This window comes from Macaca thibetana, chromosome 16 (genome assembly GCF_024542745.1).
Source record: "Macaca thibetana thibetana isolate TM-01 chromosome 16, ASM2454274v1, whole genome shotgun sequence".
Taxonomy (NCBI): Eukaryota; Metazoa; Chordata; class Mammalia; order Primates; family Cercopithecidae; genus Macaca; species Macaca thibetana.
The window spans coordinates 16,637,030-16,661,808 of NC_065593.1; the positions used below are offsets into that span (position 1 = coordinate 16,637,030).

Here is a 24,779-nt window from a genome sequence, read left to right on the forward strand (position 1 = left end):
AAGGGTGTCCTTGGCCGGGCGCGGTGGCTCAAGCCTGTAATCCCAGCACTTTGGGAGGCCGAGACGGGTGGATCACGAGGTCAGGAGATCGAGACCATCCTGGCTAACACAGTGAAACCCCGTCTCTACTAAAAAATACAAAAAAACTAGCCGGGCGAGGTGGCGGGCGCCTGTAGTCCCAGCTACTCGGGCGGCTGAGGCAGGAGAATGGCCTGAACCCGGGAGGCGGAGCTTGCAGTGAGCTGAGATCCGGCCACTGCACTCCAGCAAGGGGGACAGAGCGAGACTCCGTCTCAAAAAAAAAAAAAAAAAAAAAAAAAAAAAAAGAAAAGAAAAGGGTGTCCTTTGCCCACTTTATGTTTTTTGCTTTGTTGAAGATCAGTTGGCTGTAAGTATTTGGCTTTATGTCTGGGTTCTCCCTTCTGTTCGATTGGTCTAGGTGCCTATTTTTATATCAGTATCATGCTGTTTTGGTAACTGTATCCTTGTTGTATATTTTCAAGTCAGGTAATGTGATGCCTCCAGATTTGTTCTTTTTGCTTCGCCTTGCTTTGACTTTGTGGGATCTTTTTTGGTTCCATGTGAATTTTTGGATTGTTTTTTCTAGTTCTGTGAAGAATGATGGTGGTATTTTGGTGGGAATTGCGTTGAATTTGTAGATTGCTTTTGTCAGTATGGCCATTTTCACAATATTGATTCTACCTATCCAAGAGCATGGGACATGTTTCCATTTGTTTGTGTCGTCTATGATTTCTTTCACCTGTGTTTTGTACTTTTCCTTGTAGAGATCTTTCACCTCCTTGGTTAGGTATAGTCCTAAGTATTTTAATTTTTTTGCAGCTGTTGTAAAAGTGGTTGAGTTCTTGATTTTATTCTCAGCTTGGTTGCTGATGGCGTACAGCAGTGCTGCTGATGTGTATACATTGATTTTGTATCCTGAACCTTCACTGGCTTCATTTTTAGCTCTAGGAGCTTTCTGGATGAGTCTTTAGGGTTTTCTAGGTATATGTTCATATCACTGGTGAATAGCGACAGTTTGACTTCCTCTGCCGATTTAGATGTCCTTTATTTCTTCTTCTTTTTTTTGTTTTGGTTTTTTTTTTTAGATGGAGTCTCTCATTCTGTTGCCCAGGCTATAGTGCAGTGGCACAGTCTTGTCTCACTGTAGCCTCTGCCTCCTGGGTTCAAGCATTTCTTCTGCCTCAGCCTCCCAGGTAGGCAGGATTCAGGCGCCTGCCACCCCGCCTGGCTAATTTTTGTATTTTTAGTAGAGATAGGGTTTCGCCATGTTGGCCAGTCTGGTCTCGAACTCCTGACCTCAGGTGATCTGACTGCCTTGGCCTCCCTAAGTGCTAGGATTACAGGTGTGAGCCACTGCGCCTGGCCTAGACGCCCTTTCTTTCTTTTTCTTGTCTAACTGCTCTGGCTAGGACTTCCAGTACTGTATTGAATAGAAGTGGTGAAAGTGGGCGTCCTTGTCTTGTTCCTGTTCTCAAGGGGAATGCTTTCAACTGTTTCCTGTTCAGTATAAGGTTGGTTGTGGGTTGGTCATACTTGTTACTCTTTTAACGTCTTAATTTTTTCCCCTACTTTTACATCCTTTGGTAACATCTCCACTTAGTTATTTAACAAGCATTTCTAAGCACATACGGCAGGCCTGGGGTGTACCAAGCTCTGGGGAGACAGCGAGATGTATGTGGCCCTGCTTTCTTGGTGCTCAGAGTCTAGCACTTTTTCTGTGAAGTATATGTTTGCAAATAGGAAGTGTTTATGCTTTTTGAACCACATATAGTTTCTATTGTATATTGTTTGTTTTCCAATCCTTTAAAATGTAAAAGCCATTCTTAGTTTGTGGGCTATGCAAAAACAGGCACCCAAAGACCATCATTTGCTGATTCCTGTTCTAGTTGAAGATACTTCTTTTTTTTTTTTTTTTTTTTTTTTTTTTGAGATGGAATCTTGCTGTGTCGCCCAGGCTGGAGTGCAGTGGCGTGATCTCGGCTCACTGCAACCTCTGCCTCCCAGGTTCAAGCGATTCTCCTGCCTCAGCCTCCCAAGTAGCTGGGACTACAGGTGCGTGCCACCTCGCCCGGCTAGTTTTTTGTATTTTTTAGTAGAGATGGGGTTTCACCGTGTTAGCCAGGATGGTCTCGATCTCCTGACCTCGTGATCTGCCCGTCTCGGCCTCCCAAAGTGCTGGGATTACAGGCTTGAGCCACCGCGCCCGGCCCTTTTTTTTTTTTTTTTTTTTTGAGATGGAGTCTAGCTGTGTGGCCCAGGCTGGAGAGCAGTGGCCCAGTCTTGGCTCACTGCAACCTCCGCCTCCCAGGTTCAGGCGATTTTCCTGTCTCAGTCTCCTGAATAGCTGGATTACAGGCGCCCATCACCATACCTGGCTAATTTTTGTATTTTTCGTAGAGACGGGGTTTCGCCATGTTGGCCAGGCTGGTCTTGAATTCCTGGCCTCAGGTGATCCACCCACCTCGGCCTTCCAAAGTGTGGGATTACAGGAGCCAGCAATCCCAGCCCTTTTTTTGTTCTTTTTTTTTTCTTTAAGACATGGTTTCATTTTGTCACCCGGGCTGGAATATAGTGTTGTGATTATGGCTCACTGTAGCCTTGACATTTCGTGCTGACATCAGTACCCCCCACCGCCCCCACCAATAGCAGAGATTACAGGAGCCACCAATCCCAGCCCTTTTTTGTTCTTTTTTTTTCTTTAAGACATGGTTTCATTTTGTCACCCGGGCTGGAATATAGTGTTGTGATTATGGCTCACTGTAGCCTTGACATTTCGTGCTGACATCAGTACCCCCCACCGCCCCCACCAATAGCGGAGACTACAGGCGTACACCACCACCCACTAGTAATTAAAAAAATGTTTTTGTACAGATGGGTTCTTGCTATGTTGTCCAGGCTGGTCTCAAACTCCTGGGCTTAAGCAGTCCTCCCACCTTGGCCTCCCAAAGTGTGGGATTATAGGTGTGTGCCACCGTGCCTGGCCTGGCATCTTTTACTAGGGGGAAGAGTCTTCAGTGTTTAGATGGCAGTTGAAACTGAGGATGAGATTATCAAAATAAGTCCTTTTATGGACTGGATTTTAAAGCACATCACACTTAATGGTCAGGTAGAGGAAGATGAACTTACGAAGGAGACTGAGACAGGCCAACAGCAAGAAGAAGATAACCAGGATTGTGGGCTGGAGGGGGCCAAGTGAAGACCCCTTGAGGGATGAGGAAGGAGTTATTTCTGTATGTGCCTCCTGAGGTGGGACAAGATGCAGACTGAGAATCGTTGATCAGGTTAGCAGCATGGGTGGTAAGACCATAGTGAGAGTGGTTCTGCTGGAGCAGTGGATGCTGAAGCCAGACTGGCTCGGGATGAGAAGCAAATGGGAGAAGGGAAACGGAAGGAGGGAAGATGGGAAATCCTTTCAAGATGCTGGGCTCTAATGGATGATGAGAGAGAGAAATGGGGTGACTACTGGGATTTGGCAAGTGAAGTATGGGCTCGAGAAAAGACTTTTTTGGTGGCTCATGCCTGTGATCCCAGCACTTTGGGAGGCTGAGGCAGGCAGATAATGAGGTCAGGAGTTCAAGACCAGCCTGGCTAACATGGTGTAACCCCATCTCTACTAAAAATACAAAAATTAAACGGGCATGGTGGCGTGTGCCTGTAATCCCAGCTATTAGGGAGGCTGAGGCAGGAGAATTACTTGAACGAGGACCCAGGAGGCAGAGGTTGCAGTGAGCCAAGATCATGCCGCTGCACTCCAGCCTGGGCTACAGAGGGAAACTGCATCTCAAAATCAATCAATAAATAAAATGAAAAAGACAAGCCTTTTTAAGATGGGAGAGACTTGAGCTGTATAAATGTCAGTGGGAAGAGTCCGTGTGATGGGGACTGGTTAGAAATTCAAGGGAGATAAAGCCAGTGAAAGTGTAAGGTTCTGAGAGGAAGGGAGGGGACAGTATTGAAAGCACAGTGGAGGGACTGTCTTTGGGTAGGAAGAGGGCAGGAGAGAGTGGATAGTGTGAAGATGAAATTTCGAGGTTTGGGAGTGGGAAGCGAAGGCTGTTTTATTAGGTTGGTGCAAAAGTAATTGCTGTTTTTATAGTTCCTTGTAATTATCTCTGGGCTTCAGTTTTTTCTGTGAAGTTATGAGCAAGGTTAAGCAGGTGACAGTGGTGAGAGAAGTAGCGAGTTGGGAGTTGGAGGAGAAAACTTAAGTAGCAGAGTTAACCAGAGAGAAATGCGGTAGGATTACTGGACAGTGATGAGGGCCTGTGTGTCGTTGGTAGGCCTGCCTGTTTTTGCTTCGTAAGTATTCTCTTTTTTTTTGACACATAGCCTCCTCTCGTCTAGCAGGAGATATATGCTGAATGCTTTTTCCTTAGATATATATTAATTTTCTAAGGAAGTCCTTTTAAATTCAAACTTTTTTTCTCCATGAGTTCCAGGGTGAGTTTGAGCCAGCTAGTAGCAACCTCAAAGAGGTGGGGCAGTTTTGTTATGACTGAGGCTTAGTTTTCAGTCTGAAAAGTGCTCTTCTCCCTTTCTAGCAGGGAACATTAGTATGAGATCATTGGAAAATTCTTCTAGGGCTGCGGTGAGCCGAGATTGCGCCTCTGCATTCTAGCCTGGGTGACAGAGTGAGACTTTGTCTCAAAGTGAAAAAAAAAAAGGGGGGGGGGCCGGGCGCGGTGGCTCACGCCTGTAATCCCTGCACTTTGGGAGGCCGAGGCGGGCGGATCACGAGGTCAGGAGATCAAGACCATCCTGGCTAACCCGGTGAAACCCTGTCTCTACTAAAATACAAAAAATTAGCCGGGCGCGGTGGCGGGCGCCTGTAGTCCCAGCTACTCCGGAGGCTGAGGCAGGAGAATGGCGCGAACCCGGGAGGCGGAGCTTGCAGTGAGCCGAGATGGTGCCACTGCACTCCAGCCTGGGCGACAGAGTGAAGACTCCGCCTCAAAAAAAAAAAAAAAAAAAAAAAAAAGGGGGGGGGGCTGGGCACCGTGGCTCACGCCTATAATCCTAGCACTTTGGGAGTCTGAGGTGGGCGGATCACATGACTCCGAGAGTTCAAGACCAGCCTGGCCAATGTGGCAAAACCCTGTCTCTACTAAAAATACAAAAATATGCCAGGCATGATGGTCCATGCGTGTAATCCCAGCTACTCAGGAGGCTGAGGCATGAGAATCGCTTGAACCCGGGAGTCAGAGGTTGCAGTGAGCTGAGATTGCCTCAGTGCATTCCATCCTGGGGTAGAGAGCAAGACCCTGTCTCAAAAAGAAAAGAAAACTCGGCCAGGCGCGGTGGCCCACACCTGTAATCCCAGCACTTTGGGAGGCCGAGACGGGCGGATCACGAGGTCAGGAGATTGAGACCATCCTGGCTAACATGAAGAAAACCCGTCTCTACTAAAAATATAAAAAATTAGCCTGGCGTGGTGGCGGGCGCCTGTAGTCCCAGCTACCCGGGAGGCTGAGGCAGGAGAATGGTGTGAACCCGGGAGGCAGAGCTTGCAGTGAGCCGAGATCGCGCCACTGCACTCCAGCCTGACTGAGTGAGACTCTGTCTCAAAAAAAAAAAAAGAAAAGAAAACTCTTCCAGTTAATCAGGTCTTTAAGGTATGGCTTTGTTACTCTTTTTTTCCCCACACAAATTCCTGGGACCCCAGATACCCCTAGAACCCTTAATAGTAAAACGTAAACACATGTCCTTTCTGTAGACAGAGATGTTACTCTTGGATACTCCATGCCTCCGTGCCCTCTTTTCCGCCAGGTAGTGGCTTGGATGGTCATGCTGACATTAACTGGTGTTTCTCAGAATGCTTGTATTGCAGTGCCTCCTGCTGCTCTTTGGTGACAGTCGAGGTGAGGCTGGAAGCACAAGACACTATTTTTTCTTTAGACCCAGGACCCGCCTGCCACAATGGAGCTGGCTGTGGCTGTCCTGAGGGACCTCCTCCGATATGCAGCCCAGCTGCCTGCACTGTTCCGGGATATCTCCATGAACCACCTCCCTGGCCTTCTCACCTCCCTGCTGGGCCTCAGGCCAGAGGTGAGATGTCTCCCCGGGCCCTTCCCTATGTCCCCACACAGTCCTCACCTTCTCACACTGTTTAATTTGTTGATGGAAATGACTGGGGAATAGGATTGAAGAAGTGAGAAGAGGGAGGGGCTGAGAAAAAGTGATTTCTGGAGAAGGGCCCTTGCCGGGTGCTGGGGGAGATGGAATATGGTGATATGGTGCTCTCGGCCTCTCACTTTGTTTTTCCCATAGTGTGAGCAGTCAGCATTGGAAGGAATGAAGGCTTGTATGACCTATTTCCCTCGGGCTTGTGGTTCTCTCAAAGTAAGTATTTATGCACTCCTCTCCTCACCAGTGTAAGCCTTGAGAGCTCTTACCTCAGATTCCTGTCCTGAGATTCCTCAGCACCTATCTTCTGATTATCCTTTAAAGTGACCAATCTCCACAGCTACACTTCTACCACATTGTAGCACTCATCTCACTGAATCCTCATTCTTCCAGAGAAATTGGAATCAAGAACCTTGCCTGAGATAAGCAGGCATTGGAACCTGTATCTGCTTGATGCCTAAGCCAGACTCTAAACCATGGGCTCCTTCCTTTTTCTGCCTTGCCTTTTCTGTATCTCTTAAAATGCCCTGCCCACTTTTCTACCATCCTGTCTTTTTTTTGAGACAAGGTCTTACTCTGTTGCCCAGGCTGGGGTGCAGTGGCACTCACTTGGCTCACTGTAGCCTTGACCTCCTGGGCTCAAGCAATTCTCCCACCTCGGCCTCCCAAGTAGCTGGGACTAAGGCGTGTGCCACCACACCCAGCTAATTATTAATTTTTTTGTAGGAAGTCTCGCTATGTTACCCAGGCTGGTCTTGAACTCCTGACCTCAAGTGATCCTCTTCCCTCAGCTTCCCAAAGCGCTGGGATTATAGGTGTGAGCCAGTGTGCCTGGCCCCCTTTCTATCTTACTTTATTCCTTTTTTAAAATCTTTTTTTAGTTTTTAATCTTCACATCATATCTTTATTATTTTTTTTTTGAGACGGAGTCTCACTCTGTCGCCAGGCTGGAGTGCAGTGGTGTGATTTTGGCTCACTGCAGCCTCCTCCTCCTGGGTTCAAGCAATTCTCCTTCCTCGGCCTCCCCAGTAGCTGGGACTACAGGTGCATACCACCACGCCCAGCTAATTTTTGTATTTTTAGTATAGACGGGGTTTCACCATGTTGGCCAGGATGGTCTCGATCTCTTGACCTTGTGATCCGCCTGCCTTGGCTTCCCAAAGTGCTGGGATTACAGGCATTAGCTACTGCACCCGGCCATTTTATTTTTATTTTGAGAGAGAGTCTCTGTCGCCCAGACTGGAGTGCAGTGGCGTGATCTCGGCTTACTGCAAGTTCCACCCCCCGGGTTCCAAGTGATTTTCGTGCCTTAGCCTCTGAGTAGCTGGGATTACAGACGTATGCGAGTAGCTGGGCTTACCGACGTATGCCACCACGCCCAGCTAATTTTTGTGTTTTTAGTAGAGACAAGGTATCACCATGTTGACCAGGCTGGTCTTGAACTCCTGGCCCCATGTGATCCTCCTGCCTCAGCCTCCCAAAGTGTTGGGATTATAGGCATGAGCCACCTGCGCACCCAGCCTTTACTTTATTTTTGAAGATCTTGTAATTTTCTCTGGGAATGCTTCCTGACCCATCACTTCCCTAGGACAATTGCCCCAACACTTCTTTCTGCATATATTCCTGTTTAAACTCCCTCTGTCACTTCCTGACTCCTTCCTGCCAGTTGTCATGACGCATACAAGGTAACTGTACAAACAGGGACTGTGTGGGTCAGATGATGGAGGAGGTCAGGAGAGGAATTACAGTTTTGTTTTTAAGGAGATGCAATAACATACATGAATGGATTACAGATTCTACTGAAGCAGTCACAGTTAAAGGGCCATTTGTAATTGGCACATTTGTTGTTTGCGGTATAATTGGATGCCAGCTGTACTTAAGAACAAGTAGGTGTTCCCTGTAGATTAAATGTTCTCTCTTATTTTGTTATATTCACCATTGGTTTGATAAACGATTGGACACCTGCTTACTAAGATGGAAACACAAATCTCTAGAGAGCTGGAATTTGTGGCAAATTAGTAATTTTTTTGTTTAACTGGTGGAGTTAACTGTATTGGCTGTTAGTATTGTTAGTCAAGGGGGAGTTTGCTATTCAAGTTGTCTTGAAAGAGGTTATGAAGCTGGGCGTGGTGGCTCACGCCTGTAATCCCACCACTTTGGGAGGCCAAGGCAGGTGGATTGCATGAGCTCAGGAGTTCGAGACCAGCCTGGGCAACACAGTGAAACCTCGCCTCTACTAAAATACAAAAAATTAGCCGGGCGTGGCGGTGTGTGCCTGTAGTCCCAGCTGCTCGGGAGGCTGAGGCAGGAGAATTGCTTGGACCCAGGAGGCGGAGGTTGCAGTGAGCCGAAATCGTGCCACTGTACTCCAGCCTGGGTGGCAGAGTGAGACTCTGTCTCCAAAAACTAAAAAAAAGAAAGTGAGATTAATGTGGTTCTGTGACCAAAGCAAGAAAGTAAGCTCTTGGAGGGAAAGGGAACTGGTCTAGTGGGTGCCCACTGCCATTCACTCTCCTGAGTGTGTAAGATGTGTTGTCTCATTTTATCATTGTAATTATTCTGTGGAATTGGTATCATTGCATTTTACAGAGGAGAAAACCAGCGAGCGGAGAGGGACTTAAGTGACGTAAGCAAAGGTTGTATTATCTGGTCATTGTAAAACCGGGGCAGATAGCAGCTCTAACCAATTGTTAGTGGCTGTGTAGCTTGCTGGCCTGGGAAGGACTGTGAGTCAGAGTTCCACTGGCCTGAGCGCTGTGATCAGGGAGTGGTACCTGCTGTGGCTTTAGTAACTGGTTACTCGCAGTATCTGAAAAGTGCCTGAGCAGATGCTGGTTCTGAGTGAGCACGGGGTTGTGTCCTTGCTGGTTCCTTGTTTTCATGCGAACGCCACTCATCACAGCTCATAGACTCTTTGGGTAGGCAGGGTGGGACTTTTTGTCAAGAAGGTATTTGGAGTGACTTATCGATTTTGTTAAAGTTTAGCAGAGGTTATTTACTGAGGTTTTACTAGGTTTAGTAAAAATTGGTTATCTTGTCAAATGTTCTGTAAGTTAACCTCTCAAATGACACAGGCCCACAGTTTGTCCCTGAACAAAGGTTTGGTTTTACTGCAAAAGTCTATTTTGATTCAGCTTTGTTCGGTATTACCTTTATCTACCTGCATCCCCCCATGAAAGGGGAAATTGAATGTTACTTACCGGGTAGAAGTGTGAATAGTAAGAGTTAAGGAGACTAGAATGCTAAGTGTTCTTTTGCTGTTGCTTTTTTAGTTTCAGTGTGAGTAGTCAGGAGAATTTATCTATAATTCACAACCTTTCGTCAGACCATCGAACTTAAGGCCTGCATTTTGAGTACCCTTTCCAAACAAACAAATGTTCCTGTGTCCTTGCAGGGAGTGTCTACCTTTATTTCCCTAAGAATCAAGTGTCATCTGCCAGGAGTTTGAGACCAGCCTGGCCTACATGGTGAAACCCTACCTCTACCAAAAATACAAAACAATTAGCTGGGTTTGGTGGTGCGCGCCTGTGGTTCCAGCTACTCAGAGCTTTGAGGCAGGAGATCCCCTGAAGCTGGGAGGCAGAGGTTGCAGTGAGCGGAGATCGTGGCACTGCACTGTAGCCTGGGTAACAGAGTGAGACCCTGTCTCAAAAAAAAAAACAAAAAACAAAACAGTGAGCCGTGGCACCGCACTCAAGCCTGGGTGACAGAGTGAGACCCTGTCTCAAAAAAAAAAAAAAAAAAAGGTCATCTGGAGAACTTCCCTCTGTTGAGGGTGTGGAGGATTTGGCTTTGTCGGTTGCCAGCACTTCAGATAAGAATCTGTTATGCAGAGGCTGCAGGGGCCATTTGCACTTGGACAGTCTAGCAGACTAGTACTTAGGGAAACTGGTAATTGCCGTTTTGAAGTGTGTTTTCTGTTACATTTCTGTGTGTTTTCTGTTACATTCCCCAGATACTCTCAGGGTAATTGCAGACTCCAAGCTCAGGGTTACTCCTCCCAAGTAATGTGAATCAAGCATTATGAGTCCATGAGGTCAATTCCTGCACAAACTTGAACTCATTTCCTTCGGCTTGCCACATTGATGAGCAGTTCCTCGGAATGGGTGGGAAGAGACTAAGCCACTCTTGAGAGAGCCCCAGGACGTGCTCTGGGTGTGCGCATTTTGGGTGAACTGTTCCAAGGGAGCCATCACTTTGGTTTGCTTTGTGAGTCAGCCAGGGCAGACCTGTGGTTAGAGCCGTGTCACTTCACCGTACACTGCTTTATTGCAGTCACATAAGCAGACTTCTGTTGGCCTCAGCCCAGCTTTTTGAGCCTTTTTTGGAGATAGGGTCTCGCTCTGTGACCCAGGAGCACAGTGTTAAGATTGTAGCTCACTGTAACCTTGAACTCCCGGGCTCAAGTGATCCTCCCGTGTCAGTCTCCCAAGTAGCTAGGGTACAGGTGTGCGCCACCAGGATGTCTCGGGGAAAACGTGAGCCTGCTCTTTCCCCTTCTCTCTGTGTTGCCAGCGTTGGTTCCAGATTCTTGTTTTTCTGTATGCTTGTCTTATTGCCTTACTCTTTTTTTTTTTTTTTTCCCCCCCCGAGAAGGAGTCTTGCTCTGTCACCCAGGCCGGAGTGCAGTGGCGTGATCTCGGCTCACTGCACCTTCTGCCTCCTGGGTTCAAGCAATTCTGCCTCCCAAGTAGCTGGGATTACAGGTGCCTGCCACCGTGCCCAACTAATTTTTGTATTTTTAGTAGAGACGGGGTTTCACCATGTTGGCCAGGCTGGTCTTGAACTCCTGACCTCGTGATCTGCCCACCTCAGTCTCCCAAAGTGCCAGGATTTCAGCTATGAGCCACCACGCCCTGCCTTTTTTTTTTCTTTTTGAGACAGGGTCTCACTCTCATCACCCAGGCTGGAGTACACTGACTGGCGTGATCTCGGTTCTGGGCTTGGGCCGTCCTCCCACCTCAGCCTCCCAAGTAACTGGGACTACAGGCATATGCCACCACACCCAACTAAGTTTTTGTATTTTTAGTAGAGATAGGGTTTCTTCATGTTGCCCAGACTGGTTTCAAACTCCTTGGCTCCAGTGATCCGCCTGCCTTGGTCTCCCAAAGTGCCTGGATTACAGGTGTGAGCTACTGCACCCAGCCTGTGCTTTTTTATTGACATGTTAAGTAATAAGATCTAGGAGCAGGTCTTACATCAACTGTAATTGCAAATTAGTGATTCATGTGAATGATATTTCAGGATGTGTTACAATTATAATGTGACATGAAAATGATTCTATTAGTGACAGTCACAGGTATTGCTGATACTACTGTGGCTATTTGTCTGCATTTATAAGTAAAGAAAACACTACATTTCACAAATAGGTTAGTGGGAGTAATTTTTTTCCCCATCCATGTTCACAGGCCCCTTTGATTGTATACCCAACTAAATTGTGGTTCTCAGGTTAGACATTCCTGCCCTAGCACCTTCACACAGCACGTGGAGAAAGTGCTGAATGACAGATCGCTACCCCGAGACTTGCTGCCTTACTTCTGCTCTAGCAGCCAGCCTTCCTTTTTGACCTTGTCCTGCCCTCGTACCTCTGGTTAGTGTCTTAACTTCCAGCTTGGAGCCTCATTTTTGTGTGTGAGCTGGTAGAGAGTTGGAGTGTGGAGATTGTTTTTTAGTACTAGGTCCTTTTGACTTGAGGGAAAATTTTTGCAAAAACTGTCAAGGAGGAAGCCCAGCTGTCTGTGGGACAGGGCCAGACGCCTTTCCCTGCAGGCAGGAAGCCGAGGACCAGAGCTGGCGTTGAGGAGTCTTTCTACCATGAAAGCATGTCCGTGCCCGGTGTTGATGCCCCGTAGAGGGCTTTGCTTCTTGTGTCTACAGGAAAAACAAGACCTGGGCTTAGAGTCTGCTGCTGGGAACAGATGGGGTGTACATCTCTGGCTCTCAGAGCTGGCTCACCGGCCTCTTCCTTTTTCCCTCCACATCCAGGGCAAGCTGGCCTCATTTTTTCTGTCTAGGGTGGATGCCTTGAGCCCTCAGCTCCAACAGGTAAAGGGCAGGGAGGGAGAGGGAGAGCCCGGGGATCTGAGTCTGGAGTGTCTTTTGCTGCTTCTCCTCAGCTTTTCTGTCCTGCCTTCATGTACCCATCTGGGTCCTTTGGCCTCATTGTCCCATCTCAGGTTTCCCTCAGAGCTCTCTGATCTCCATCTCTTTTGGGCGTTAGTGGGGCTGGGGGTTCTGTGGCTGGGCTGGATCCCCATCTGACCAGGTTTCTGTCCTTTGTCCCGCAGTTGGCCTGTGAGTGTTATTCCCGGCTGCCCTCGTTAGGGGCTGGCTTTTCCCAAGGCCTGAAGCACACTGAGAGCTGGGAGCAGGAGCTACACAGTCTGCTGGCCTCACTGCACACCCTGCTGGGGGCCCTGTATGAGGGAGCAGAGACCGGTAGGGACCAGGGCTGCTAGTCAGTGCAACAATGCTGAGGAAGTGTGGCAGGAAGGAACAGGAGGGAGCCCAGAGACAAGGGGCAGTTGGTTTTTGGGGATAATGGGTTAGAATACAGGCAGGTTGTCCACCAGAAATGACAGAGGAGGGGATGGAAGAAAGACAGGGTACAGGGTAGTTGTGCTTCTGCCCAGCTCCTGTGCAGAACGAAGGCCCTGGGGTGGAGATGCTGCTGTCCTCAGAAGATGGCGACGCCCATGTCCTTCTCCGGCTTCGGCAGAGGTTTTCGGGACTGGCCCGCTGCCTAGGGCTCATGCTCAGGTGTGTGGGGGTGTTGGAGGGAGCGGAGGCATGGAGCAGGAGGGGTTGATGAGAGAGTGTCACCTTCATCATGAGAAAGGAGATGAAGGTGGGTGTGGGAGTTATACCAGGGAGCCTGCTCTGAGGGTCTCCCTGCTCTGATTCTCTTTAGCTCTGAGTTTGGAGCTCCCGTGTCCGTCCCTGTGCAGGAAATCCTGGATTTTATCTGCCGGACCCTCAGCGTCAGTAGCAAGAATATTGTAAGTGGGATTTGTCATCTCTTCACAGCCCTTGCTCAGGACACCAGGCAACCAGGAAAGTACTGGGGACCTGAGTCTCCCCGAACAGTGTCATCCTGGATCGTCCCAGACAGCTTCCTACTTTTGTCCAAATATTGTTACTCTGTGTGTCCCAACACAGGTGCACACTGTCAGAGTGTAGCAAATGCTTCCTTGGGGGAGGGTGAATTTGGGGATCAGCTGAGTCATTGCTGAGAGGCCCAGCTATCCTTCTTACCTTCCATCCAGGGTCTGTTTTAGAGGATAGGGGTTTGATTTTGTTGGGAGAGTTGAGATCGGGGGTAGGTTTCTTACCTATGTGTACATATGTAAATAGTCTGTCCCTGTTTCTGTCTCTGGCTCTCACTTTCCTCCCCTACTCTGTCTTTGCCACTTTTTTCTCCAGAGCTTGCATGGAGATGGTCCCCTGCGGCTGCTGCTGCTGCCCTCTATCCACCTTGAGGCCTTGGACCTGCTGTCTGCACTCATCCTCGCGTGAGTGGGATTGGGCTGGCTGTGGTGAAGGGATGGGGGCGTGCCAGAAACAAGGGTCACTGTTCCTTCTCTGCCCCAGATGTGGAAGCCGGCTCTTGCGCTTTGGGATCCTGATCAGCCGCCTGCTTCCCCAGGTCCTCAATTCCTGGAGCATCGGTAGAGATTCCCTCTCTCCCGGCCAGGAGAGGCCTTACAGGTGACCATCCAGGAAGGGAATAAAGATGAGAGGGGGTGAGGGGTGCAGGTGGGCTGCGGCTTCTGGCATGTTGACACTCCATTCATATCTGTCCTCTTTGCTCATGGCACAGCACGGTTCGGACCAAGGTGTACGCGGTGTTAGAGCTGTGGGTGCAGGTTTGTGGGGCCTCGGCGGGAATGCTTCAGGGAGGAGCCTCTGGAGAGGCCCTGCTCACCCACCTGCTCAGTGACATCTCACCGCCAGCTGATGCCCTTAAGGTGAGGAGGCCTCGGCTCCATCTCAGGACTCATCCTGTGCCCTTTGACCAAATGTGCCTGCTCAGCACTGTCTACTGCGGCTGTCCTGCCTTCTTGTTTGCCTGTGGATGTGATTTATGTTTCCTCTGCCACCAGCTGCGTAGCCCGCGGGGGAGCCCTGATGGGAGTTTGCAGACTGGGAAGCCCAGCGCCCCCAAGAAGCTAAAGCTGGATGTGGGGGAAGCTATGGCCCCGCCAAGCCACCGGAAAGGGGATAGCAATGCCAACAGTGATGTGTGTGCGGCTGCACTCAAAGGTGGGTGAGGTCTGTGCCCTGGACCACTGGGGCTCAAATGGGACCCCATCCTTGCCCCTAGTGGGACTCCCCCACCTACTCTACCCCTAGATGAAACTTTCTGGGGGAGAGTGCCCAGACCAGCCTTTGTCCACCGTGATAAGTGATCGCCCAAACAGCGGGTGAAGGGGAAGGTGCCTGTAAAATGCAGAGCCGGGCAGAAGCCTGCAGAGAGGCCAGGAGGAGGCGCCCAAGCAGCCGCCCTGTTGCCAGGGCTGCAGGCGGCCTCAGGTCCTGCGGTTAGACGGGGGACTCTGGTAGCTGACACTGCCCCGGCCTGTTGCCAGGGCTGCAGGCGGCCTCAGGTCCTGCGGTTAGACCGGGGACTCTGGTAGCTGACACTGCCCCTCCAAGGCCTCTGCTTCCTCCTGCGTTCAGCGCATTCTTGGTGCATCCACTTTCTATCAGGCAGAGTTCCAGCACGTGGGGAAGCCTCCTCCCTGTGAAGTCGACATTCTCCGTAGGGTAGGCTGCCTGGAGGAGCTCCCTGCTCTCACCGTAACCACTGACCTGTCTACAGAGGTTACTAGTCGGATACTGTGCAGTTAATGGATGACTTTCCTCTGAGTCCCATATATCTCACTGCCTGCCACCCTATCCCATGGGAAGGGGAGAACTGATTGTCCCCAAATATATAAATGCAAAATTATAAAATTTATAATTGTTTACTTACGTTGTCTCAATTAAATACTGTCAGTGGCCCTCTACTGTAGAGGTACTTTTATGATCCCCATTTTCTAGTTGAGAAGTTGAATGACTCGGCCAAGATAGGCAGTGGCAGAGTTGATGCCCACGTTGGGCTATGTGCTTCAGAAGCCCTTGCTGTCAGTCCTGTTGGGAGCCTTCTCTTTACACACCATTCTTCTTCCCCAGGCCTCAGCCGGACCATCCTCATGTGTGGACCTCTCATCAAGGAGGAGACTCACAGGGTTAGTGGAGCCTCGTCCACTAATGAGGAGATGGGGGAAGGAGGGGCCCCTGCTCTGTACACACTGGGGGGTGTGGCCCAGAGGTGGGTCCATTCAGACCTGGGAGTAGGCTCTGGAGAAGGGTTGGGTGGTCTTGGGGATGTTTCCAGGTGTGCTCTGTGCTTTTCAGAGACTGCATGATCTGGTCCTCCCCCTGGTCATGGGTGTCCAGCAGGGTGAGGTCCTAGGCAGCTCCCCGTACACGAGCTCCCGCTGCCGTCGTGAACTCTACTGCCTGCTGCTGGCACTGCTGCTGGCCCCTTCTCCTCGCTGCCCACCTCCTCTTGCCTGTGCCCTGCAAGCCTTCTCCCTCGGCCAGCGAGAAGATAGCCTTGAGGTAACTGTGATGGGCCAAACCCTCTTTGGTTCCTGGAGTCTCTTGTTTCCTGGTGCTCACACTTGCCCTTTCTTCTTTCCTCAGGTCTCCTCTTTCTGCTCAGAAGCACTGGTGACCTGTGCTGCTCTGACCCACCCCCGGGTTCCTCCCCTGCAGCCCATGGGCCCCACCTGCCCCACACCTGCTCCAGTTCCCCCTCCTGAGGCCCCATCGCCCTTCAGGGCCCCACCCTTCCATCCTCCGGGCCCCATGCCCTCAGTGGGCCCTATGCCCTCAGCAGGGCCCATGCCCTCAGCAGGACCCATGCCTTCAGCAGGCCCTGTGCCCTCGGCACGCCCTGGACCTCCCACCACAGCCAACCACCTAGGCCTTTCTGTCTCAGGCCTAGTGTCTGTCCCTCCCCGGCTTCTTCCTGGCCCCGAGAACCACCGGGCAGGCTCAAATGAGGACCCCATCCTTGCCCCTAGTGGGACTCCCCCACCTACTATACCCCCAGATGAAACTTTTGGGGGGAGAGTGCCCAGACCAGCATTTGTCCACTATGATAAGGAGGAGGCATCTGATGTGGAGATCTCCTTGGAAAGTGACTCTGATGACAGCGTGGTGATCGTGCCCGAGGGGCTTCCCCCCCTGCCACCCCCACCACCCTCAGGTGCCACACCACCCCCTATAGCCCCCACTGGGCCACCAACAGCCTCCCCTCCTGTGCCAGCCAAGGAGGAGCCTGAAGAACTTCCTGCAGCCCCAGGGCCTCTCCCGCCACCCCCACCTCCGCCCCCGCCTGTTCCTGGTCCTGTGACGCTCCCTCCACCCCAGTTGGTCCCTGAAGGGACTCCTGGTGGGGGAGGACCCCCAGCCCTGGAAGAGGATTTGACGGTTATTAATATCAACAGCAGTGATGAAGAGGAGGAGGAAGAGGAAGAAGAGGAAGAAGAAGAAGAGGAAGAAGAGGAAGAGGAAGAAGACTTTGAGGAAGAGGAAGAGGATGAAGAGGAATATTTTGAAGAGGAAGAAGAGGAAGAAGAAGAGTTTGAAGAAGAGTTTGAGGAAGAAGAAGGTGAGTTAGAGGAAGAAGAAGAGGAGGAGGATGAGGAGGAGGAAGAAGAATTGGAAGAGGTGGAAGAGCTGGAGTTTGGCACAGCAGGAGGGGAGGTAGAAGAAGGTGGACCTCCACCCCCAACCCTGCCTCCAGCTCTGCCTCCCCCTGAGTCTCCCCCAAAGGTGCAGCCTGAGCCAGAACCAGAACCCGGGCTGCTGTTGGAAGTGGAGGAGCCAGGGGCAGAGGAGGAGCATGGGGCTGACACAGCTCCCACCCTGGCCCCTGAAGTGCTCCCCTCCCAGGGAGAGGTGGAGAGGGAAGAGGGGAGCCCCTCGGCAGGCCCCCCTCCCCAAGAGCTTGTTGAAGAAGAGCCTTCTGCTCCCCCAACCCTGCTGGAAGAGGGAACTGAGGATGGGGGTGACAGGGTACAGCCCCCACCAGAGACACCTGCAGAGGAAGAGATGGAGACAGAGACAGAGGCTGAAGCTCTCCAGGAAAAGGTGAGAGGGCCAGGCAGGGAAGGCACCTTGGGTGAGAAGGTGGGGCTGCCGGGAGAGTGGGTGGCAGCCGCTTATCTTAGGAGACGTTTGCCCAGCCTGAATCATTCTTCTGTGTGTGTGTGTATGACTATTCTGAATCTTGTATCTTTGTGCCTAAAAGGAGCAGGATGACACAGCTGCCATGCTGGCCGACTTCATCGATTGTCCCCCTGATGATGAGAAGCCACCGCCTCCCACAGAGCCTGACTCCTAGCCATCTTCTGCACCCCACTCTTTGTTTCCAATAAAGTTTTATGTCCTTAGATAGCGACCACTGCTTCTGCCTTTTGCCACACCTGGGTCCCCAGCCAGAAGCTCAGGTGTCTGCTGGGCTTTTCAGGGTATCCATAGTATTCCCCAGATGTCTCCATAGCTGTCCTCTTGTCGATGATCCAGAGAGGAACCATTGACATACGGGGGTAATGGACTGTCCCGTCACTCAGCACAATGGTGTCAGAATTGTAGGTTTCTGGCTGGATGCTAAACGTGCAGAATTGTGTGTAGGGTTGAGAATGAGGAGTTATAGAGACAGCCCTGCTTTCGTGTTTGTATTCGGGGTGGGAAACGTGTGGAGAATGTATGGGATTAAGTCTCCTAGTGAGTGGACCTGTGTCAACACACACATACCCACATGTGTGTGTGCTCAAACACATACGGCCCCTTGGTCTGAAAGGGCAGGCTGAGTGATTGCTCAGCCTATGGAAGTTTAGAAAATTAGGAAAAGGTGTGGAGCAGTTCAGTCATTGAATTCTGGGAAATTTGGACCTTACTCCAAGATAAAAGGACGTCCGTAGTGAGTATGTTGGGAATGAGCTGTTTTGGGGCTGGTCCTCATGACGGTTTCCCCCACAACTGCCTGGCAGGAGTTTGATAAGCTCACCCCAGGCCTTCCTGCTCACTTTTGAGGTGTGGACATTCCCCACCCAGTGTGTTATCTTTTTTCTTTTTTTGAGATAGACTCTTGCTCTGGCGCCCAGGCTGGAGTGCGGTGGCGTGATATCGGCTCACTGCAACCTCCGCCCCCTGGGTCCAAGCAGTTCTCTGCTTCAGCCTTCTAATAAGTAGCTGGGATTACAGGCGCCCGCCACCACCCGGCTAATTTTTGTATTTTTAGTGGAGATGAGGTTTCACCATGTTGGTCAGGCTGGTCTTGAACTCCTGAGCTCATGATCCACCTGCCTCGGCCTCCCAAAGTGCTGGGATTACAGGTGTGAACCACTGCACCCGGCCATCCCAGTATCTGTTTTCTTTAAGCAGTAATCCTGTTCTAGGCCTTGCTGGAATGGATGTGTGAGGATGAACCGAGAGATGTGTCTGTGAGAGGGTACAAAGGTGTGGGCTTGAACTAGGGGCCCCGTGATTTTTTTACTCAGTCAATTGAATCATGAACATAGGTAAAGTGCCTTTGCGATGCAGAAGAGGGAGTCATTTTTCCCAACATTTATCTTAAAGAGCCCTTTGAGGAGGTGGCATTTGAGCTAATTTTTGGAAACTTCAGTAGGATTTTAAAAAGTTACCCCTCAACTTGTTATTTTGAAAAATTTCAAGCAGAAAAGTGAGAACAGTACAATAGATAACCTTTGCCTAGATTTGCCAATTAACATTTAGTCATGTTAACTTTTATCCCTATAAACTGCATGTCTACATGTAGACGTATCTCTATTATACCATGTATCTGTCTAATCTATACATCTGTCTTTCTACACAGTTCTGTTTTCATGGGACCATGTGAAAGTCAGTTGTAGACATCGTGGCCCTTCCCATCCCAAATTCTTTAACATAAATTATCTTCTAAGATTAAGGACGTTTTTCTGCATAATCATGATACCATTATCAAACCTAAGAAAAATAACAGTAATCCAGTGATAATTGTGATATTAAAATTTTCCTATTCCTAAAATGTCTTATAGCTTTTTTTTCCTCCTCTGAGTTCAAGAGGAATTTCTTGTAGGTGGAGAAGGCCCTGGAAGGTTGAAGGATCACTGCAAGGACAAGGGTGTAGAGTGTGAAAAGTGCAATAATGGTTTTTCAGAAAGGGAAATAACCTGATTTCTGGAAACTAGATTGGTAAAGTTGACATCGATTCTGGGGAAGAGGCTAACAGAATTTTTTCTGATTTGAATTGTATTCTGAATTGGTAAAACATCCACGTGGTTCACAATTCAAGGGGTGCAAAAGGTTTGTTGAAAAGTCTCTTTAGCCACTGAGATTTTCTGCCAGAGCAGCCAGTATGATCAGTTTTTACATATTCATCTGGAGAGAGTGTATGCACATACAAATATATATAATTTTTAGATGCAAATGGTAGTAAATTATCACTTAATACAAATCAATTTCACTGTCATGGGGATTTATTCATTCCGCAGATGTTTCTTATGTACTGACTATATAGTAGACACAGGCTGGGCGCGGTGGCTCACGTCTGTAATCCCAGCACTTGGGGAGGCCGAGAGGGGTGGATCACCCGAGGTCAGGAGTTCGAGACCAGCCTGACCAAACTGGTGAAAACCCCGTCTCTACTTTAGAAAGAAAATACAAAACTTAGCTGGACGTGGTGGAAAGCACCTGTAATCGCAGCTACTCGGAGGCTGAGACAGGAGAATTGCTTGAACCCAGGAGGTGGAAATTTCGGTGAGCTGAGATCGCTCCATTGCACTCCAGCCTGGGCAACAGAGCGAGACTTCGTCTCAAAAATATGTGTGTGTGTGTGTGTGTGTGTGTGTGTGTGTGTGTGTGTGTGTAACTCTAGCTCCACAGGAGGTTGCGGAGATGCTGCTGAGAGGGTGGGGATGGCAAGCTGTCCTTCAGCCAGTTTCCTCCAGTGGTTACATCTTCCATTATTACAGTAAAACCGGGAATTTGATGTTGGCAGTGATTGACAGGCACTGTTTTACAAAGCTGGAGATAGAGCAGTAAACAAAATGCAGAAATCTCTGCCGTGCCCTTGTGGGGTTTGTATCTAGAAATTTTGGGGGTAGGGGGTAGGGGGTAGTGTATATTTGATGGTGAGAACAGTGGGAAAATAAAGCAAGGAAAGGGATAGGTTTGTGTGGGTGTATGGTTTTCAGTATTTTGAATTTTTAAATTTTAATTTTAATTAATTTATTTTTCAAGATGGAGTCTTGCCCCAGGCTGGAGTGCAGCGGCGCCATCTCGGCTCACTGCAACCTCCACCTCCCGGGTTCAAGCAGTTCTCCTGCCTCAGCCTCCCAAGTAGCTGAGTAGCCGGGCGTGCACCACTACGCCTGGCTAATTTTTGTATTTTTAGTAGAAACAAGGTTTCATCATGTTGGCCAGGCTGGTCTTGAACTCCTGACCTCGTGATCCACCCGCCTTGGCCTCCCAAAGTGCTGGGATTATAGGCATAAGCCACCATGCCCGGGCTGTTTCAGTATTTTATAATGAAAATTTTTGAACAGTCAGAGAAGCTGAAAGAATTACACCTAGAACACCTGTGTCTACCATGTTACTACATTTGTGTGTGTGTGTGTGTTTGTGCAATTTTAATTACAGTGGTCAAAGAAGCTCTTGCTGAGAAGGTGACGTTGAATAGACTCTAAAGACCCTAAAGAGTTGAGAGAGAGTTATTGGAGTTCTGGGGACCAGTCACAGCAAGTACCAAGATCCTGAAGCAGGAGCATTCTCGGTGTGTTCGAGGAAAGCAAGGAGGCCAGTGAGGTTGGAAAGTGGAATGAGGTCAGAGTAATAATAGAGTGAAAGAGGATGGCTGGGGGATGCGGGGGCAGTGAGGTAGGGCCCATGGTTTCTACTCGGTGAGGTGGGAAGCCACTGGAGGGGTTTAAGCTGGTAATCGATGTCACATAATTGATGTGTTTTTTTTTTTTTTTCTTTTTTTTTGAGACGGAGTCTGGCTCTGTCACCCAGGCTGGAGTGCAGTGGCCGGATCTCAGTTCACTGCAAGCTCCGCCTCCCGGGTTTACACCATTCTCCTGCCTCAGCCTCCCGAGTAGCTGGGACTACAGGCGCCTGCCACCTCGCCCGGCTAGTTTTTTTTTTTTGTATTTTTTAGTGGAGACGGGGTTTCACCGGGTTAGCCAGGATGGTCTTGATCTCCTGAACTCGTGATCCGCCCATCTTGGCCTCCCAAAGTGCTGGGATTACAGGCTTGAGCCACCGCGCCCGGCCATAATTGATGTTTAAATAGTACCCATGTGACTGCTCCTAGGGAATAGACAAAGTGAGGGTAGTAGACACAGCAGCTAGGAAGCAGATTCAGCCAGACAAGATGATACCTTCCACTAAGGTGTTTTGGAGAAGTGGTTGGATTCTAGATAATTTTTGAAGGTGGAGTTGGCAGAATTTGAAGATCATTCCATTTCTGTTCATACAGAGCTTCCTCATTCTCTTTTGACAGCTGCCTATAAGCTCATTATATCATAATGTTTTAAACTAGTCCCTGATGATGACTATTTAGGTTGATGCTCTATCTTTTGCTGCCATGAAACAGACATATATTTGTATAAAATGCCACGTGGACATGTCATTCTTCACGTCAGTGAGTATTCGTAGAATAAATTCCAAGAAGCAGAAATGCTGAGTTCTTTCATGGATGTTATATCCATTTTTGCTCCCACCAGGAGTATGGGTGTTTCCCCAAACCCTTGCCAGAGTGTGTTCCCAGTTAACTTTGTGATCTTTGCCAATATGTTAAATGGAAATTGGCACATCAGTGTGTTTTAATTTACATTTTTCTCGTGAGAGAGTTTGAGCCGCTTCTTATATGCTTAAGATCTCTTTGCCAGCCTGGCCAACATGGTTTCACATGGTGAAACCCTGTCTCTACAGAAGACTAAAGGCCTGGGCTGGGAATTCACAGGCTCTTCAAGAGTCTGCCAGAGTGTGCTTGAGGAGAGGGCTGGCTGAATGTTAGGACAGTTAACTACATTTTTCAAACAGTTAATAATCATACTCAAAGGATAATAGATCAGGGTTATCCTGGAGAAGCTTTCTTGGGTGCAGTGGTACACGCTTGTAGTCCCAGATCCTTGGGAGGCTGAGGCAGGAGGGTCACTTGAGCCCAGGAATTTGAGGCCAACATGGGCAACACAGGGAGACCCATTCTCAAAACCAAAAGCCACTGCAGCCACTCTAAGTAGCTTGGATGGAGATCTGTTTATTAAATCTGCGTGGGTGCAAGGGACACAATTGGATGGCTGCGTCTGCTTGGAATTGTCTGACAAGGATTTTCAAAAAGTTGCATGGTGAAATTTCACAGGGTTTAGACTATGGCTCTGTCTTTGAGCCCCTCAGTTGTGTAAGTGCAGGAGAAAGATAATGGCTTAGCAGAAACGGGGGTTCAGAGATGGGTGGAGACCTTCCGGGCACCTTGCTGCTTTGGTTCACTGGAGCAGGTGATGCAGGAAAGGAGACATGAGGATGTGGCTGGACAGGTTTATAGGGATCAGGTGGTGAGGGCCACGAAAGCTGTGCTCAGGAACTTGGGCTGTGTTCTCTAAGTAGCAAGCATTCCTTTCCAGGTCATCCTTGAGGGAAGTGACTCCTATTTTTGATCAGCTTTGGCAGGCCGTGGAGGAGAGTTGGACCTGGGAGAGCAGAGGGGAGATGTACACGGGTCCACGTGGAGGCTGGTGAAGTCTGGCTTTGGTTAGGACCCAGGGGCAGGGATGGGCAGGTGGCACTGCCCTGTCAGAGCACCCTTTGGCGTGTCGTCCTGGACTGGACTGCCACATAGGAGGGCTTCAGTTTCTGGTACTCTTGCCAAAGGCTGGCAGGACTGAACAGTCTCTCTGTCTTCGTGCTTTTCCCCTGAAAGAACTGGCTGCCTAGCCCAGGCCTTTAGTCTTCTATTGTCACACTCAGTATCCTTATTGCTTCTACTTCCCTAGAGATGGGGCTTTGGGAGAGTAGGTAGCTGGAAACTAAGGATCGTCTTCCAAATGAAGGGTCTGTAGCCAAGATAGGAGTAGTTTGGGGTTGGGAAAGGGAAAGGAAGAAAGATTTAAACAAGCATTTATTGAATACTTGTGGTTTCCAAGCCAGGGCACCAGGCATTGGGGAAATGGTATATTATCCAAGATGCCGCTCCAAAGGAATTCACAATCTGACGGTAATGTAGACCATTTGAATGAGCAGTATCTCTGGGGTAAGAAGCAGCTGGATATGTGAGGTGTGTAGTTGAGGAGAGGGTTCAGGGCTGCAGAAGATTTGTGGGGGGCAGGTCACCCAGGGAGGATGATTGGAGTGGGAAGAGACGTGGGCTTAAGTGGAACCACATCACACCACATTTCAGGGGCAAGAGGAGCCCCTTTAAGGAGCGTGAAGAGGACTTGGAGAGGGCCGTGTCCTAGAAAAGAACTTCAAACAGGAGGCAGAAAACACAGAAAACATCGTGCTGTTGAGAAATGTCCGCTGGATCTGGGGAAGAGTAAGACTGTGTGAAGGAAGGAGAGAAGATGGTGCGGTGAGGTGCCAGCCCTGCTCTGCCACCACTCACACCTCAGCACAGGGACTGTGGTGACCCAGCCGCCTGCCTTCCTTGGTTCCTGAATGGTATGTCCTTTGGTTGCTGTTGGCCAGGGAGCAGCCGCTCCTCAGCCTCTCTCTGGTTCCTTTTCAGCCTGCAGGGACAGAGAGGCAGAGCTCCAAGATCTCAGGCTTCTGGCCCTGGCCACCCCAACAGAGGCAGAGGTTTGATGCTTTCTCTTCAGAAGCCTCAACTGGCCTTCTTGTCTAAAACACCCCTCTTGCGTCCATCTGCCCTCATTAGCTCCTGCTTCCCTCCCCCCACCTGATACATATGATACATATTTTTGAATGTTTAGTTTGTCTCCTCGCAGTAGAACGTAAGCGCCATTAGAGCAGAGACCTTCTTGGTTTGTCTGTTGCTGCCTCACGAGTTCCGAATTCCTGTTATGTAGTAGGGGCTCAGTAATGAATGAATGAATGAACCAATGAGCAAACAAGCAAATTGTGGTTCCTCCTCAGTTCCTTGAGCTGAACATGGGAGATAAGCAGACCATCCCCTGCAGGAGGATAAGCTCTGCAAGAGCCCAGGGAGGCTCCCTCTCCAGCGGGGTAGATGTACATTGCTGGAGTGGATGGAGAAGCTGAGGTCTGATGGGAGCTTAGCTGCTCAGGTTCCTCTCACACAGTCTGTTGCAGCCTGCTCCCTCTTGACTGCATGCAACGACACAAAAGAACGGGCTGGGGTGGTAGGGCACCCCTAGCACTGCACACCCCCCACTTCAGCCCTTGCAAACCAAGGAGACTTTGAGGGGCAGCTCTCAGGGCACAGATCCTAGGGAGCCCAGGGGATGCCATTCTTTGGCCTTTGTCGCTACAGGGTCTCGTGGATCCTCAGTCCCGGGGCCTGGGTCACTCTTCCACTTCCAGTCTTGACCCGTCTGGGTCCAGTGCAAATCTGTTTTCAAATACTGGATGAGTGACCTCCCGACACACTGCCCAGTGGA

At 49.6% G+C, this 24,779-nt stretch overlaps 3 protein-coding genes across 11 annotated transcripts in view; 1 reads left to right on the forward strand and 2 right to left on the reverse strand.

The window, feature by feature from the left end:
* The window catches only part of PELP1 (proline, glutamate and leucine rich protein 1), a 30,690-nt gene extending 13,091 nt beyond the window's left edge, over nt 1-17,599 (forward strand). The window contains exons 4-17 of the mRNA XM_050765236.1: nt 5,917-6,066; nt 6,289-6,360; nt 12,130-12,189; nt 12,432-12,582; nt 12,777-12,903; nt 13,055-13,142; nt 13,567-13,655; nt 13,735-13,851; nt 13,964-14,111; nt 14,247-14,406; nt 15,319-15,374; nt 15,544-15,750; nt 15,835-17,289; nt 17,450-17,599. Of these exons, the coding sequence (XP_050621193.1) occupies nt 5,917-6,066; nt 6,289-6,360; nt 12,130-12,189; nt 12,432-12,582; nt 12,777-12,903; nt 13,055-13,142; nt 13,567-13,655; nt 13,735-13,851; nt 13,964-14,111; nt 14,247-14,406; nt 15,319-15,374; nt 15,544-15,750; nt 15,835-17,289; nt 17,450-17,542 (2,973 nt within the window). The 3' untranslated portion in view covers nt 17,543-17,599. The remainder of the gene's footprint in view (nt 1-5,916; nt 6,067-6,288; nt 6,361-12,129; nt 12,190-12,431; nt 12,583-12,776; nt 12,904-13,054; nt 13,143-13,566; nt 13,656-13,734; nt 13,852-13,963; nt 14,112-14,246; nt 14,407-15,318; nt 15,375-15,543; nt 15,751-15,834; nt 17,290-17,449) is intronic.
* Nucleotides 1-24,779, reverse strand: part of PSMB6 (proteasome 20S subunit beta 6) — a 213,915-nt gene that overhangs the window by 112,617 nt on the left and 76,519 nt on the right. Inside the window, exon 1 of one of the 9 annotated variants that reach the window (XM_050765451.1) lies at nt 16,376-16,379. The exons of 6 other annotated variants lie outside the window; for them this stretch is intronic. The gene's annotated coding sequence lies outside the window, so the exon portion shown is untranslated. Of the gene's footprint in view, nt 1-6,077; nt 6,082-16,374; nt 16,380-24,779 lie in introns of those variants that run through there. 2 more of the 9 variants (XM_050765467.1, XM_050765460.1) reach the window with 2 other exon arrangements.
* ARRB2 (arrestin beta 2) overlaps nt 1-24,779 on the reverse strand; it is a 160,035-nt gene that overhangs the window by 28,045 nt on the left and 107,211 nt on the right. The gene's annotated exons all lie outside the window — the stretch shown is intronic.